The following is an 18,182-nucleotide window of genomic DNA, read 5'->3' as shown; positions in this document are numbered from 1 at the left end:
AACGGTTTATGTTCTGCGATTTGGTTTAAAATCGCACTTATTGTCTATGAAATCGCAATCACAAACGCGCGTTGTTGGATTATATTTTATAAAGAGCCCCTTCTATTCAAATATGGAGTAACCCAACTTAGTTGGTGGGGCGGTGGTAGGCAGATGGTTTAGAGTGAATGGAAAAGTGACAAAAGGTTTTGTTAATGGGTTGGTTTAGTTTAAAGATTTGGTGTTTTCATCCCCATTATGTTTGGTGTTTTTAACTGAAGTGTTAAAATTTTATTGAAAGCTATAAAAATGAGGTTTTACCCCATATCTGGATAAAGGGATTCTCATCAAAATTATTATTTTTTTTTTTTTAAACAAAAAAAAAGAAGAAGAAGAAGAAGAAGAAGAGGAGGAGGAGAAATAATTATACTTGGAATAAGATCTATCTATTTATTTATTTGTAAAAAACCAAAAAAGCCAAAGGTAAAAAAAGGGAAAAGAGAGATTATGGACCTTCCTTAAAGAAGAATACGATGCATCTGAAGATTCTCATTTCTCAAAAATTGGGAAAATATTCTTGCACAAGTTATGCACTAATCACTTCTCCTCAACAATAACCCTCATCGGCCTCTCAAACTCAAAGGAAGCTCTTTTTTTCTTTTTTAACAAATGGCATGGGATATCATATATTACTTAAGAAAGCCCTAGGGCAAAGACAAAAACTAGAGGTTCAAGATCCCCTACACCCTAAATCAGATAAATCTGACTTGAACAGCAACCTAAACAATACATAATCATTACAAGGACAACAATGAGCCACTCTTTACATTTAAGCACAATCAACAAATAAAAGGTGGCAGATCTAGCACCTAAGCCAATAAATAGTCCAATAACATTTAAGCATAACAGAGGTAGACTGTGAAAAAAGAAAAGAAAAAACAACATAAAACATTCTAAACAGAAGCCAAAATGGGGACTGACGTCGGGTAGGGAGATGGCGCGTGTAGAACACGCGCCCTGGAAGACAAGTCGTGACCCACATGCGCCGGTCCAGGGAGTGACCTCCCTAGCGCATGTAGGCCAACCGCTGAGTGTGAAGAATCGGCACGGCCGTGGCTGGAAGCTGCTGAACCGAAAGAAGTCGGCGATCACCATGGAGAGGCGGTGTCTTGAAAAAACCACCCGAAGTGAATAGATTCGATTCCAAAGAAAGAAACCAAACAAAGACAAACTAGGCTAGAAACTTCGCTAGAAAACACACTAGAAAGTCGCTCTCCAACCCAAATCCCGTGAAATCTTTTGTCGGGGACCATTAACCACTACCGAATCTAACTCGAGAGAACAAAATCTTCAAAACCCTAATGGCTGGAGGACACCAAAAACTCCATTGGCTCTAGCCAAGAATGAGCAAAAAACCTCCCCCACCCTCGAAGAGCGAGGAGGGAAACACTACCTGGGGAGGGAGGTGTGGAACCTCCCCCTTGAACACTCAGCCTCTTAGTCTTTTTTCACTCTATAGGGCCAACTCTAGAGAGAAAGCAAACAATTAACTCAAAGAAAGCTCTAAATGCTTATTAATGAAGAAGAGTATATATTCTTTTAAATATGATTCTCTCCCTAATTGAAAAAATGATTTATAAAAATTCAGTTAAGTGTTTGGCAAAATCGCAGTTTTGACCTTTAAAATCGCAGGTTAGCATTTAAAATTACGTGTTTTTAAAAAAAACACCCCTTACCTGCGATATGAAAAAGTAGAAAATGTTTTTTCAAATCTCAATTTTTTTAAAAATGCAATTTTCAAAATGCAATTTGGCTTAAAATCACATATTTTGTCTACGAAATCGCAATCACAAACACACTCTAAGTTAATAAAAAATACAAACGGAAAGGAAACATTAAAAATTGCATGGTTGATTGATAAGGTATTTTACAAAAATTGAAATATTGAAAGAACATTACAAATTAAGGAATTAGTTTGCGATGAACAGGAAATTTTATAAAACCCACGTATAAGAATTACATGTTATTTTATATCATATATTTTTTATATGTTTTTTTAAAAACATATATTTAAAAGACACTTATAGCTCTTCCACGAAAGTTGTATGGAATTTCCTATCAGCAGACTTATAGAAAATTTATGCCCTTTTGCGATTGCATGCGTCGGGCCGTAGTGCGTTTTAGTCACGGATTTCCGCAAAGCAATTAAGGCAAAAGCATAATTAAAGAGAGGGAGGAGTAATAGATTCCATTCCAATGGCAGAAAAAGAAACCGTAAAAGGTGGCTAAAAAGCCAATTTGAGAAATAAATAAAAGAAAAAAGAAAAAGGGAAAGGCCGCAGGATTTTTCTTGCTTCAGATTTTTTCCACGTTCAACGGGTCATATCCCCACCCTCCCAATATTCTCTTCTGCCGTATCCTTCAAGTATGATTATTCTCTCAAGCAAATTAATAGATAAGATATTCAAAGATCTTGACTAATAAAAAAATTAATAATTTTATTTTAGTGGGGGAACACTCTCACATGGATGGGAATTGGGATGGCAATAAACAGTAGTCCACGAGTGGAAATTAAAAGGAAAATCATTGATATAATGTCATCCATCGGATGCTTTTAAAAAAAAAAAGTTTTCTTATTTGTTAATGTGTTGAGAATAATTCAATTCGGCCAAGCTCACGTCGGGAATTATTAGCCTTTCAGTCCACCTTAGCCTATGTAAAAATATGAGTTAGCAAGGATAGGTATTCAGGAGTCTCGAGTAGATGCTATCTCGAGACCAGCATGATGAACCGTCGGTCTGGTTTCGCAGTATTTTTATTTTTGGTTTGAAAAAGTATTCTAACGTAACATAACTATGAAAAATATTTTTTGTGTTGTGGTTTGTTTGTTAATAGCTTTAACTTGAGAGCATAAAACAAAATCATTAACAAAGCATGACTATCTTTTTTTTTTTCTTTTTTTTCTTTTTTAAAACAAAAACATTAACAAACAATTCAAAACACAATACAAAAACAATTAACAAAGAACTCATAATTTGTTTTCTTCTTATTTTTTGTTCTTTTATGAGCATTGCAATTATAGACTTAGTCACTTAGAGTACTTAATCTGAGTTTTATTTTGTTAAGTGTATACAACAATCTCTTGAAATGAGTATTAATAGGACAAATACATAAAGTGAAACACAAATAGCAGTCTAGCACCAGGATGTTTGCACACTAACATTTACGCTTCTGTATATAAATAATTGTTCCTTTCTTCTTTTTCGGCGTCGTCGGCTCTGTAGAGGTGAAGGGTTTGTTTGTTTCTTGTGGTTTTCTTTCGATTAGTGGGATGTAATGGTGGAAGTTTTCTCATATCTCCAATATTGGTGCTTCTTTCATGGATTTTCCGATCTTTCGTGGTGCCCAGTACTGAAATTGCTTGGAAATTTTGCTATGCCGCTGATGGTCTAGATGCCCACGTTGGAGACGATACTCGCTCAGGGTCTATCTGTGGTTGCTTGTAGCGAAGGCGGCCTAGGTTCTCTTATTGGAACGGTGGGCTCGGGCGCAAAGGGGGAACGACGGTTTTGGCGGTTTGGATTCACCGATTATTTCGTCATAGGGGCGACATGCGACTCTAAATCCGGACCAGCAGTGTTTTGTTTGAGGGCGATTTTTGGCTGTGGATAAATGGTGGTTTTCATGGAAGGAATCTGGATTTTTCTGGAGTCTCATAATGTGTATCCAACGGTTTCTTGGGTGCAGTTTAGGAGCGATTTTCATGGAACGTTTCCAGAATTTTCTGAAGTCTCAGGTGTATCCAACCGTTTGCGCAAAATGGGGAAATGAGGGAAATGGTTCGGCCATTGCAATTGTAGTTGTTTTTATTTTTTGTTTGTGTCTTGTTGTTTTTTCCCTTGGTCTTTTGAGCTAATGGTGGAGTTGTTGTCCCCTCGATGTTGATCCGGAGGGGTTGGTTTGTTGGTGTTTGGTTCTTCTGGCAGTGTGCTATGTGGTGATGAACCTAGTTTTTGCTTTTTGCACAGGATGTGTGACCGACTCCCTCTAAAGATAATGATTATGTCACCGTAGAGGCATCATTCTGTTTGGCTAAATTTTATTATTTGTAGCATTTCTGTTTGTAATGGTCTGAGTCTTTTGGCTCAGGTGTGGTATTCACCTGGTTGGAGTGTCTTGTGTACACCTTTATGGTGGGTTTGTTCTGTACCCTACTTTGATCAATGAAAGATTTGATCTTTCCTTCAAAAAAAAAAAAAAAACATTTACGCTCCCTTTTGGTAAATTTTGTGTTTTGTTATTAATAATCTAAACACAATACACTCTTAAAAGAATAGTATTATTTAGTAGACTGTCATACGACTGTTATATTCTGGGATAACGGAACAATAAAACCAGCATTTAGTTGTCACATACCTTGTAACAGGTTTAAGTGTGTTACATTAGTTCAACAAGAACGTGTAAAAAATAAAAATTAACGACTCATTTTTAATTTCACATCATCTCGATTATATAATAAATTACTAAATAGTATTACTCATCCTAAAATCACAACTTTTTCCTATAAAAAACAAACAAACAAACAAACCTCAGCACGTGGCACCCCAAATATGAGTTTGACGTGAATTCCATCACTACTAAGTTATAAAGAGTCCAGGACTAAAGAGGTGTTCAATTAAGAAATTAAGCAATCAAAGTTAAAGGATATACAACTTTGTTTGATATCATTTATTCTTTTTTCTTCTGTGTGTGTGTGTGTGTTTTTTTTTTTTTAATTAAAACAAAAATACTAAACACTTAAGATTATTTCTACTTTTATGTCACGTAATAATACTTTTTTTTTAATTAAAAACCCAAGTTCTAAAGAACATTAATAAACTTATTATCATTATTAGAGTGTCATTATTGATAGAATATAAAGTTTGAGGAATTAACATTTGAAGCCTAGATTAGAATAGAGTAATTCTAAACGTCATATCCATGTCCCTCTTGTGTCCCTCTAAAAGTGATGTGACTTTTAAAATCACCATATGATCAAAATTCAATTTTGATCAATCACATGCTCAATGGTAATTTTAAAAGCCACCTCATTTTTAGAAGGACACAAGAGGGACATGGGTATGACATGTAGCATTACTCGATTAGAATAGCACATGCCCGGTCTAATATAACATTCCACAAAAAATAATTAAATATGATTGATGGACGTAGCTAGGTTTAATGATTGAGAGTTAAATAATTACAACATATAAAGTTGAACCCATTGTTGATTGAAAATAAGACAAGGGAAGTGATGATGATTGCACTTTGCAAGTGGAACAACCCATTTCTTCAAATCCATTTCTATTAACCCTTCAACCACACATCACAAACCCATGATTTGAGGGGGTGGGTTTTTTTTTTTTTTTTTTTTTTTTTTTTTTTTTTGCTTTTTATTTGTTTAAGAGGGTATTTATGTAAATTTGATTTTAAGTTATGGTATTTCACAAATTTGACTGATGGAAGGAAGTAACTGTATGAAAATGATAATTTCATACTCTCTTTGAGGTATAATGGTAAAAATAATTAGTCTTTGTTTGATAAATAAGGGAGAAAGTTGGTGTAAATACAAAAAGAAAAGTGAATAACAAATTTGGAGTCACTAGCGATGAATGAACTTGAAATTTATAAAAAAAAAAACCAATGATGAACCATAATGGGGATTTAGATTTCTAATAATTATCCAAATTGCTAAGAATTCATACAGTAAATATGAGATAATTTGATAATACTCATATATCTTAACCTTTTTTCAACTTCTTTTTTTCCTCTCTTTCCTTTTCTTTTCTATTTTCATATATATATACACACAGGAGCGGAGCCAGCCCCTCAACTTGGGGGCCAAATTGAAAAATAAAGTTTTGGGGAGCCAAAATTAGAAAAAATAACAAAATTTAGGACAAAATTTTAATTTTTTTTTGAGAGAATTTTGGGGCTTTGGGGGGGGGGGGGGGGGAGCCCCTTAGTGGCTCCACCCCTCTATATATATATATATATATATAAATAAAGACCTAAACTCCAAATAATAGTGTCTTTGAAAATAGAAAAGAAAAGGAAAGAGAGGAAAAAAAGAAGTTGAAGAAACTTCAATAATTCAACACTTTCATTCAATAAGGGTCATGTCTTGGTCATTTCATTTTTTTATTTTTATTTATTTTTTCCATAAAAATTAAAATCAGACTAACCTAACATACACGTGTCAGTAGCGTGAGCCGTAGATACACGCAAAGATTGGGCGAGAAGCAGCCACGCCAGCAAATTTGGACGGTAATGATCCCCACTTGTGCGGAACCAACGTCGGATATTTGCTCCACGATTTAAAAATTCTAAAATGAACAGTAATTCAATGATTGGAGGCGCAGAGCAACAGCACGGTCCAATCCGAACCGTTGGCTCTGCTTCCATGAAAAATCCAAAAGTAAACGAAACAAAAAGATAAATAAAACAAATTAAATACGAAAACGAAGTCTTATAAAAGGAACGGAAAAGACGAGCTTCTCTCAGATGGTTTTTTCAGTTCAGAGAGGGAGGGAGAGAGAGAGAGAGAGAGAGAGAGAGAGAGAGAGAGGGAGAGAGAGAGAGAGAGAGAGAGGGAGAGAGAGATAGTTAGGGTTTCGAACCCAGTTGTGTCTCTGTGATCTCACCGATCTTTCATTTTCTACTCTATCCGGAGAAAGTTCCACTGTTTTACCTAAAGTTTCAGTTTTTCCGGTAAAAAGTTCGGTTTTCCGGTGAGGGGTCTCGTTTTTCCGGTGACATGAGGAACTAGTTGACCATTGACACTTTGAAATCAGGGTTTTGTCCTCAAGGTCGTCTTTTTTTTTTTTTTTTTTTTTTTTTTAATTATTTGTTACTTGCTAAATTTTATTTATTTATTTATTTTTGCTGGAAATTGATTAAGCAAGACTTGGTGTTGGTGATCTAGGGTTGGACCATTTCCCGGTGATTGAAATTTTTGGATTAATGGAATTTTTCAATGAGTTGTGTCTCATACTGTGAAATGAAGAAAAAATACTAGTTTCAAGACTTCAGCTTCATGTTCTTTTTGTTCTTCGAAGAACTCTTCTTTTGTTGGGGAATTCTTGGTTGGTCCATTTTGATATTTTTGGAGATTGATTGAGTTCGAGTTTCATTTTCAGGGGTTTCCATTTATGGATAGTTTTTGCTGACTTGATTGAGAAGAAGGGTCGTGATTTAGACTAAATTCAATGGACCCAAATTTTTCCTGATTCTGATGATATTGTTGTGATATTCAGAGAGAAAGATGGAAACTTTTGGCACCCATTTAATCATGCTTTTAGTTTTGTGAAATTTTGGCTTTTCTTAATTAATGATTGAGATTAATGGATTTGTTGGATTGAATTGAACTATATCTTCTTTTGATTGACCTAGATGTATTGAGGAATCTGATAATTGCCTAATATAGGGGTTGCTGTAACAGGCAGGCACCACTTCCAATTCTTTTTGCTCCCAATCGTCTCTCGCTTCCTCTTCATTTCCCCCCAAAATTTTGCCTTCAAAGAGGAATCGTTGGTTCATCAAAATCTTTTAGCTTTCTAGCGAGACTAAGTTCAGTGAACTGGATCTTTCCTTTTGGTGTTTTTCGGTATTGCCCCTCAACTGTGATGATAAGTATTGTGGTATAAAGAGAGAAAAAGGTGGAAGTTTTCGCACTCATTTAATCATGTTTCAAGTTTTCTGAAGCTTTTGCTTTTCTTAATCAACGATTGAGATTAATGAGTTTGTTGGATTTATCTGAACTATTTTATCCTTTGTTTGATCTATATGTATTGAGGATCTTGATCATCGTCTAACATAGTGGTTACTGCAACAGGCAGGCACCACTTCCGATTCTTTTGCTCTCAATTGTTTGTGGCTTCCTTTTTATTTTCCCAAAAAACTTTGCCATCAAAGAGACTCGTTGATTCATCAACATTCTTTAGCTTTCTAGCGAATTTGGGTTCGAACTATGGCTGTCTCTTTTACCCGTTTTTCGTGGAGGTTGTGGGGTGGGAAAGAGAAAGAGCCTGTCTCAAATGGGTCTTCGCTGAATTCTTCATTTGACTGGGGATTTGGTCTGAGGGAGCCCGAGACTGTAAAATTTCCTTCTGTGAAAGGGACCAAAATATCCTCGTCCCAAAGGAAGGTTAAGAGGAAATGGCAGAGTAGGGAAGAGAGGAGAATTGACAGGGAGTTTGATGCGGAGGTGGTTCCATCGGATGGTGTTTGTTTGTCAGGGTCTGAATCCGATGACCCAGACTGGTCCATTGGATGGTTTGAGCCTCATGGACCTGATTTTGACAGTGATGATGGCTTAGCAGTACTGGTTCCGAGCTATACACCAGGTTGCAAGAAGGTGGTAGAGGGCTCAAATAACCAGCTTTTGAGTGCCATCAAGAACCTCTCTCCTGGTAAGAGCTATAGTTTTTGCATTTGGTTTTACCTTTTGCTTCTTTTTCTCTTATTTTGTTGTGTTTGTATGGAGCACTAATAACTATAAACCTCTGGAGACACCCACTAGCTGCTCTCTGCAGATGTTTATAAACCATGTTAAGCACAATGACCTCCCTCACTTAGGGGGCGGGGAGATTTGAGAGGATTTTACACCCTGTGAATTCTGGGGGAAAAAGGAAAAGATAAAGAAGGAAGAGAAGATAGAGCTGAAGAAAAGCACATATTAAACTGTTAGTAAGGAATTAAAGATTACATGATCCATTTCATACAATCGTGTAACTCCTTATAGGGCTACAGAGAAGAGCTTTACTTAAAGTGGTTATCTGCCTTATGTGAGCTCTCTACCCAGTCGGCCATTAACGGCTAAACGTTTTTCACCCTGAAGTGTTATATAGCCGTCAACAGATGTAATGAGATGATCTAATTAGTAGACCTTTTTAAGTTCTAATGTTCCTGTCTAAGGGCTGTTAAATCGATTGAATATGTCCTACTTTTTATTGCTTCTTGTTGAATGAGCTGAATTAAACTGATTTGGGTTCTTGCAAAGCTCTCAGTTTAATGAACTAGTAGATATTTAGCTTTGTTGCTTGAAAAGTTGTTTTGCCATTTCTTGGTGTTAATTCCACTCTTTCTTTCTTTCTTTCTTTTTACCTTTTTTTTTTTTTTTTTTTCTCATCCTGATTTCTTTTTTCTTGAATTGTAAACTGGAACGGTTTAAATCTGTTGCATTACATTGATGAATACCTGATTCATGTCATCCGTGCTGAGTTTATGACTGCAATTTCATTGATTATGCAGAGGGCACAAACTGTATGGCACAGTTGCTTTCTTCTCTTCCGAACTTTGATAACTTCGATATCTAGAAATAGCTGATCATTCTCAGAATGGCCCTTTTTTTGAGTTCTTCATTCTGTGATCGTTTGGAGAACCAAAGGTGTTGGAAAAAAAAAAAAAAAAAAACCAGAAAGATCATGTTAGGCTCTACATCAGCATCTTGAGCACGAGTGCATAGGACTAACGCCCAATTGAACTCGACCACAAGTTATCCAGTTAAGCAAATAGAAGAACCATGTTCTGCGACTGCGAAGAAGACAGCAACAGATGCTTTCCACAGCATGCCATGTTCTGTTATTCATCCTTCCGTTGGTTAGGTTCATGCATCATTGGGTTGCCAGGAGAAACCTGAAACATAATGGAGTTTCTTTAGTGTAAATACAGCTTTTGTGAATATGTGACAATATAGCTATGCTTTATCTCACTTCTACTGTAAATAATTCTGCTATTTCCTTAGTCAATGAAGGGCCAGTCTGCTAATATCCCATGATAACATTTTTTAATGTTAGTTTTGCATCCTTGAAGCAATATTTTTAGTACTTTGAAGTGCTCTCTTTTTTTCTTTTTCTTTTTTTCTTTTTTTTTTTTTTTTTTTTTTTTTGTGTTAAAATATTTGATATTATTCTCTAGGGTTTGTTGTTATTAGGGTTTATTCCCTATATTATGTAGTTGAGGGTTTTTTGCTCGCTACGCATTGTTTATCTATAAATAGAGACTTATATAATATTCTGTGGTATATTTAAATATAGTAAATATGTAGCTCATTAGCTTTTTTATGCTTCCACAGTTCACCTCTCTCTCTCTCTCTCCTCTTTCTCTTTTATTACTTCTCCAATATATTTAACATTTGGGTCTCTTAATAAAGCAGGAAAAAGAACTGGTTGAGATTGGCTAGGGGTCTTTTGCCATTTAGCTCTTTCTATGACTCTAGTTTGACTATGGGTACTGTGCTCCCCTGAAGAAACACTCATAGGTTTATGATACAATTTTCATTCCTATTCAGAGCTACACCAACCACCTTAATCTTCTTGTTTCTGTTGCCTGGGATATTCTGTAAGTTTGGTGGGATCCGGCTTGTGTGCCGTAGTTTTAAACTACAGCATGTGTGCTGTAAAAATAACCAATGGCCAAGATATGTTAAAATTATTTGACGGTCTAAATGTAACAAAAGATTAAAAAACAAGCGGAGTCATTTTCCTTCTCTTAATCGATGGTGAAACCTAAGGCCCAATAGTACTGAGTCCCTCATCCAAATTCACACTAGCTTTCCTCCATGACTGAGATCTACACAAAGAACACAGAGCAAAATGTGGTTTATAAAAACCCATGACTGAGACCTGCAAAAGATGAAGGGATGAATTTAGAAATTTGGAGCTTTTTTGTTGCTTTATTTTGCTTGGACAACTGGGTTTACGGCTGGGTTTTGCTCGGAATTCATAGAGACATAGCGCATATTTCACAAAGGTTTTGCTTCAAAATTTGTGTCTCTGAGTTGAGCTCTGCAAATTTTGCTAGTTTCGTTACCTTTTTAGCTTCTTCTTACATAGCTGCAACATTTCAGAGTAGAAGAGAGAGGGAATAAATTAAGGATCCGGCCATTATATAATAGAAATGCAAGTACACAATCAAAGAGAGAGAAGGGTTGAAAAAACAAGCAAGCTCATTTGAATTTGGATGGGGGACTCAGCACTATTGAGCCTTTAGGTTTCTCCATTGCTTTAAGAAGAAAGATGACTCCACTTGTTTTTTATCTTTTGTTACATCTATACCGTTAAATAATTTTAACGCATCTGAGCCATTGGTTATTTTTACAGCATGTGTGCTGTAGTTTAAAACTACAGCACACAAGCCAGATCCAGTTTGGTGAACATGATTTCTTTTGTTCTCTTGTTTTGAGATAATAATGAGTGATAATTTCTTCCCCCCCTACTTTCCCATTATAAAAAAGCTCTGCAAATTGCAAAGGGGATCCAAAGTTTTGTACTGTTTGTGGGGTTAATCAGGCTGCAACAGGACCACATGAATGGGCAATTGGTTGATGTTTACTTTGTGTCTTTGTGCATTGATGAAGTCATTGCGTCTAGTGATCGCATGTGGCCTGTGTTGTTTGTAGAGTGGAAGTGATTTTATCCATAAAGGTTCTTTTCTAGCCAAAAATGAAAACCAAAGCTTCTTTTGTTTCCCTTTCCTCAATCTAGTGGCAAAAAATGCTTGATGGGCCTATCTTGGGCCCCCCGAATCTTCAGTGTAGCTCAGAAGGAAATGTGTGGCTCTCTCTCTCTCTCGCACTATTTTTCTTAATTTTACTGAAGTAAAAGCTTTTTTTTTTTTTTTTTTTTTTTTAAAGGAAAGCTGTTGTTTGTGTTCTAACAGGGTTATTTAATGATGTGCATAAGATAGAATACAAAGACATGCTTGTAAAGTTATCGGTTATGGAGTGAAAAAATTGGATAAAAAACATTAATTCAATGATGCTGTCTCCCCAATTTGGAGGAGCATTTCAAGCTTGAAGTCAAACGAAGCCATCCTAACGAGGGTGCTACACATGCACCCCTCATCCACCCTTCATCTTCTATTTACAATAAAAAAATTGATATTAAGCAAAAAGGTGTCTCTGATGTGACATCAGAGACACCTTTTTGCTTAAAATCAATTTTTTTAAACAAAAGAGGTGGACAAAGGGGGGATAAGGGAAGATTTTTAGCATTTCCCCGTCCTAATTAGGATTTCTTTCGGGAAATGCTAAAGAGGAGACTCTCATCCCCCTTGTCACCCCCTTTTCCTTAAAAAAATTGGTTTTTATTAAAAAGTTGTCTTTGATGTCACATCAAAGACAACTTACATCAAAGACAACTTTTTGACATCAAAAGACAACTTTTTAATAAAAATCAATTTTTTTATTATAAAAGGGTGATAAGGGGATGAGGGAATGATGTGTAAAAGCTCTCATTTCTTTCATCTCTCTCCCTATATTGCCTATTGGGTCCTCGAAAAAGTGGTACTTTAGAGTTGAAACGCATGACATCTCGTACAATTCTCTATCATTTAGCCCAAATGTTTTAGCACACGTCCCTACTACTTTTTTTTTTTTTTTTCATTTAAGAAAATGTATATTTAATTATATATAAATGTTTTTTTAAAAAAAAAATTAAAACCCGGCCCACCTATTCCATCACCGATGATAAGTTATAAATGATGGGTGATTAAAGAGAGGAAAAGGATCCTCTCCAGGTCATTTGAACGGGAGAGAATCCAGTTAGTTTTTTTTTTTTTTAAAAAGTATAATTGTATTTTCACATTTGAAAGGACAATTATGCTCCTAAAAAAAATACTAATTGGTTTCCCTCCAACTCATTTGAACTGGAGATGATCCAAATACGCACAGACCAAGCATGTGAACCGAAGTTTAGATTTTAAATCTTTTTAATTAGAGAGGGTCTCATTAATATCATTTTGATCTAATATTCTTGATTAAGTTGAAAACTTTGGATTCGAGTTGTGAAAGAAGCATTGGAATAAATTTATTCTATCATTTGTCAAAAAAAGAAAAGAAAAGAAAAAGAGATGACCTTCCCACAAAAATAAAAAATAAATAAATAAAAAAAGGTACAAAAGTGATTAACCGTGTGCACGCCGCAAGGTCTCGTGTTATTTAAAAAATATGATAACAAAATAACAAATGCAGCATTAAATCAATTAATCCGATAATGAAATTAGGTGTTGATGATTTATCAAAATGATTTGGTTTGCAAAAGCAATTTGAAGATGTTTTGGTCGGTGGAATGATGGGTTTAGTTTGGGCGGACAACCTTCGCACGGAAATTAAGATATAAAAGGAATATATAAAAGTAGGCTAAAAGCAAAAATAAAAGAAGGGATCAGCTTTCTCCCTTCATTGTGTCAGTACGTACCAACCTGGCAAAGCCGGCAATGCCACGTGGAATTGACTCATTGGTCGGTCTGGGACTTTTTGCCTCCTTTTAATTTGTTCGAGAAGAAGGTTTCAAACAATCAATAAATCCGACCGAAATTTGCTCCCCTCCATTATCCCATAACGTGAAAACTTAGAAAGCTCTTTAGCACATTCCACGTTCTTCCATTTTCCTTTTATTCCTCCAAGCTTCTCTAATGGCTTCCATGTCTTCTCTCCTTCTGTAGAGAGAGAGAGAGAGAGAGAGAGAGAGAGAGAGTCAAGAAGACCCAGGAAGGGAAAAAAAAGAATAGCAAATATGTTACAGAGAGCTGCAAGCAATGCATATTCATGGTGGTGGGCGAGCCATATCAGAACCAAGCAGTCAAAATGGCTGGAGCAAAACCTTCAAGGTACTGGGCTAATTTGGTCGGGGTCACATGCATTGTACGTAGCTTGAGCTAGCATTGAATTCTTGTATACAATGGAAAAAAGCTAATCGGAGTGATAAGGGTAGTAATTTGAATGGATTTTTTATAACTGATTTCATTGAATCTATATAAATTTGAATGGATTTTTGATAACGCATTTCATTGCAATTATAGATGAGCTGAGGTTGAGAAAATGCATTCTGATAGGAGCCAATCGGAGGTTTATGGATAGTTTGGCAATATTACAATTGAAGGTGTTTGATTAAATATTGTCTGCATGTGATCCGTTTATAATCCAGGAAACAACTTTCCAACCAAAAATTTAAGGTTCTTTTCTGGAAATCATCTAAGAAACATTAATTGTGTCAAATATGTTCGATATGGAGTTGATTTTCTTTTATTGGTCTGAAACTTACTTAAGGTAGTAAGTAGGCATACTCTTAATTAAGGTTTCTAGCTCTGATTCAATCTGGATCTCCAACTTTCTGGCTCAATCTTATGGCAGAACGTGTGGACTTTTTGTTAAGTTGTTTCCTAGATTCCAATTTCCTGTTCTGGAAATGTTGATCCACTCCCTAGATCCTTGGAAAATAACTGCTGAAAAGATGTAGAAATTGAAATACCTTTATCTGCAGATAAACTGTTTTGACATTACCCTTTTCCCCTCTCCCATAGTGAATAGGAAAAAAAAAAAAAAAAACTGTATTGACATTCATAAAATCTAAGGGGGATTGCCTGATGAGCCTGTAAATTTCATGGGAGTTGCAGATATGGAGGAAAAGGTGCACAACGTGGTGAAACTCATCGAAGAGGATGGGGACTCCTTCGCCAAGAGAGCAGAAATGTACTACAAAAAGAGGCCAGAGCTCATACACTTTGTGGAAGAATCATACCGAGCTTACCGAGCTTTAGCTGAACGGTATGACCACATATCAACAGAGCTACAAAATGCCAACACCACCATTGCTTCTGTTTTCCCAGAACAGGTCCAATTTGCAATGGAGGAAGAAGACGAAGAAGCCATGCCTAGATTGCCAAGAAGGGCTCCAGAAGTCCCAAAATCAAATATTCCTATGGTTCCAAAGAGTCCAAATAAAGATTTAAAGACTATCATAACATCAGCTACAAAGAAATTGCAATCTAAGAAGACAACCAAAACTGCAGCTACCACTGCAGTTGCTAAATCTGGTTTGAGCAAACCTGAGGCGCTCGAAGAGATCGACAAGCATCAGAAACACATTCTAGCGCTGCAAACTGAGAAAGAGTTCTTAAAGAGCTCTTATGAGCACGGGCTTGCAAAATACTGGGAAATCGAGAATCGTATTGAGGAAATGCAAGAGAGAGTTTTCAGTTTGCAAGATGAATTCAGTGAGGGCATGGTCATTGAAGATGGTGAGGCTCGGAGATTGATGGCAGCAGCCGCTTTAAAATCGTGTGAAGAGACGTTGGCTCATTTGCAGGAGAAACAGGAGATAGCCGCTGAGGAAGCAAGAGTTGAGTCCAGTAGGATTAGGGATGCCACGGAGAAGTTTGAGTGTCTCAAGGCTGAGTTTCATGGTGATCAGATTAATCAAGAAAAGCCACATGCTGGAGATGGGTCTATGAATGTGGTAGAAGAGTTAACAAGCTTAGACCAAGAAGTGGGCATTGTGACACAAGGGAGACAGGAATTGGAATTGTTACGTGAGAAGATCAAGGAACACTTTGAGTCTGGGGCCAATGAATCTCTGGGTGTTACAGAGATGGCGGAGAAGATAGATGAGCTTGTGAATAAGGTGATCAGCTTACAAACTGCGGTTTCATCGAAGACTGCTCTTGTGAAGAGATTAAGAACAGAAACCGATGAGCTTCAAGCACAAATTCGAAGCTTGGAAGATTATAAGGCAACTCTAACTGATGGATCAAACAATATGAGCAACAAGCTGAAAGACGTGGAGGAAAAGTTGCACTCTGTTCAGGACTTAAACCAGAGTTTTGAAAACCAGAACAACAATCTCCAAACACATTTCACTGAAGCACGCTGTAATCTTGATCACCTTTCTGAGAAATTGCAAAGCGTGAAGCCAGATGAGGAGCTTGAGCTTGCAGATCCATCACAAAAAGAAGAGGAATCTCTAGGTGAAGCCAAATTGCTGAAAGAGTTCGAAGCACAAGAAGATGCACTGAATCCTGATGATGGTTACAAGAAACTGCAGGGTGTGAAGCAAGATGAAAAGGTCAATGCTACAGGTGAATCACAGAAAGAAGAGGGATCAACAGCTGAAATCAGATCAAAAAAGGAGTTAAAAGAGCAAGAGGAGACACTGAATCCTGGCGAGGGTTCTGCAGAAGCTAACAACGCTCTCAGTACTTCTGCTGAAAATGAAGTTTTTGGTAAATCCCAGGCAAATAATGACCCTGATAATTTGTCAGAGAAAGGTCAGGACCTGATATCGCAGGACAGAGATGACAAGCCAAATTCATCACAGACAGTTGATAGTCTTCTCAATGTTGAACCAGAGGAACAGGAAACCATTCAAGAAGATGAGCCAGACTGGAAGCAATTGTTCTTGAATGGATTGGAGGATAGAGAAAAAGTTCTACTGACAGAGTACACCGCAACTCTTCGCAATTACAAGGATGTCAAGAAAAAGCTTGTTGAAGTGGAGAAGAAAACTCGGGACGGCAATTTTGACATCTCGTTACAGCTGAAAGAACTGAAGAATGCTAATGCAATGAAGGATGAAGAAATTAAATCATTACATCAGAAAATAAACCTTCTGGTGAAATGTTTCGATGAAAATGAGGACATAAAAGACTTCACAGCTTCAGACTTCCAGCAGACGTCTAATTCATTGGAGGATCTAAATTTTGAACCTAAAGCAGGAATTGAAACATCAACTGCAACTGAAACCTTTAAGACTCTGGCAAAAGAGAAACAAGACATCACGGCCATTCTAATTGACCAACCTGATACTATTTCAGCAATTGAAGAAAAGCTACGAATGCACATTGATGAACTGCTAGAGGAGAACTTGGATTTCTGGTTAAAATTCAGCACCTCATTCCATCAGATACAGAAATTCGAAACAGGAATCAAGGATTTACAGGCTGAGATATTGAAGCTTGAGGGAAATGGTAAGAAGCTAGAGGCAAGTAGTACTGCAAAATATGCTCTGAAATCAGATGCACGGCCAATATACAAGCACTTGAGAGAAATACGGACTGAACTAACTGTCTGGCTTGAGAAAAGCGAATTACTGAAAGATGAACTACAGTGCAGGTTCTCCTCTTTGTGCAACATCCAAGAAGAAATAACAACAGCTTTAAAGGAGAGTGCTGAAGAAGATGAATTCAAGTTCACGAGCTATCAAGCTGCAAAGTTTCAAGGTGAGGTCTTGAACATGAAACAAGAGAATAACAAGGTTGCAGATGAATTGCAAGCAGGTTTAGATCATGTGACAGCCCTCCAACTTGAACTTGAGAAGACTCTAGCAAAGTTGGATGAGGAATTCGAGTTTTCTGGATCGAAGAAGGAAGCAAATCCCCAGCTGGGACATGTACACAGTCGAAGCCGCGTTCCTTTGCGGTCATTCATCTTTGGTGTCAAATCAAAGAAACAAAAGCCATCAATCTTCTCCTGCATGAGCCCAGCAATGCATAGGAAGTATCATGGTCTTAGAGAAGGACCCCATTTGTAAATTGCTCTAATTCTTTTGCTCAGATTCATTTTTATTTCTTTGAGGAGTTCTTTTATTTCTTTTTCCTTATTTTTTAGAGTATTTTGGCAAGAGATAAACGATTTCTCTCCTCTTTTTGGTTTTGAACTGGTGAAATTATGTTTTCCGTGTCCTATAGATTTTCCTAGTTTGTAACTATCAAAACAACAGGAAGGTTTCCATTTAATTTGTATTTGGCGTTTAAATTATATACTATGGACATCATTACATGGTTGACAGCAGGAAAATCTTGGGTAAGTCATCAGGAATTTTCAATTGTGCTATGTTTGTTTCTGTGTTTTGTTTTCTGTTTTCAAGACAGAAGCCATGTTTGTTTCTGTCTTTTGTTTTCTGTTCTCAAGACAAAATACATTAACAAATAACTCAAAATATAAATTATTCTTCAAACCACGAAAAATTGTTTTCAACTTTATGTCGTATCGGAACACTTTTTCAAACTAATAACAAAAATTTACCCTATAAAACACATTAACAAACACAGCAAACCAGTAGTGATTAGTACAGTGTCAACAATTTCAGAAGATTGCATATTCCAAGTGGCTAGTCCAGATTACCCAAATAGCAAGATTACATCCAATACTCTTTCTTGTGTCTTGAAGACGGTTCATAACCGTCAAATGCTGGATAGTTCCATTTAACTATTTTTTTTTTCCCCCCATAAAGATTTGATTTTCAACTCTCAAGAGCAAGAACAATGTTTCTTTATGACGTTTTCAATCATCATGTTGGAAATGAAGAACCACAATTTGTTTCATAACATAAAAGATCTGTGCTAATGAGAGAGGAAACTAATTTGAGTGCCTAAGCCCCCAACTA

General features: G+C 36.5%; 2 protein-coding genes across 3 annotated transcripts; both read left to right on the top strand.

Annotated features, from left to right (window-relative positions):
• Positions 1-6,528: 6,528 nt before the first annotated feature.
• Positions 6,529-9,793, top strand: LOC133851390 (uncharacterized). 2 transcript variants are annotated; one of them, XM_062287794.1, is made up of 3 exons: positions 6,529-6,827; positions 7,853-8,429; positions 9,271-9,793. In XM_062287794.1, the coding sequence occupies exons 2-3, from the start codon at positions 7,988-7,990 to the stop codon at positions 9,333-9,335; spliced, it is 507 nt and encodes a 168-aa protein (XP_062143778.1). In that variant the 5' UTR covers positions 6,529-6,827; positions 7,853-7,987; the 3' UTR covers positions 9,336-9,793. The 2 variants fall into 2 exon arrangements, with proteins under 2 accessions (XP_062143778.1, XP_062143777.1); XM_062287793.1 differs by having other exon boundaries at positions 7,460-8,429.
• A 3,544-nt stretch (positions 9,794-13,337) lies between these two features.
• LOC133851085 (protein NETWORKED 2D) lies at positions 13,338-17,439 on the top strand. Its single transcript, XM_062287388.1, has 2 exons — positions 13,338-13,629; positions 14,416-17,439. The coding sequence occupies exons 1-2, from the start codon at positions 13,536-13,538 to the stop codon at positions 17,325-17,327; spliced, it is 3,006 nt and encodes a 1,001-aa protein (XP_062143372.1). The 5' UTR covers positions 13,338-13,535; the 3' UTR covers positions 17,328-17,439.
• Positions 17,440-18,182: the final 743 nt, after the last annotated feature.

The sequence above is a fragment of the Alnus glutinosa genome, chromosome 12 (genome assembly GCF_958979055.1).
Source record: "Alnus glutinosa chromosome 12, dhAlnGlut1.1, whole genome shotgun sequence".
NCBI lineage: Eukaryota > Viridiplantae > Streptophyta > Magnoliopsida > Fagales > Betulaceae > Alnus > Alnus glutinosa.
Note: the sequence above shows the minus strand (reverse complement) of the source record. Positions and strands in the feature narration are given on the sequence as shown.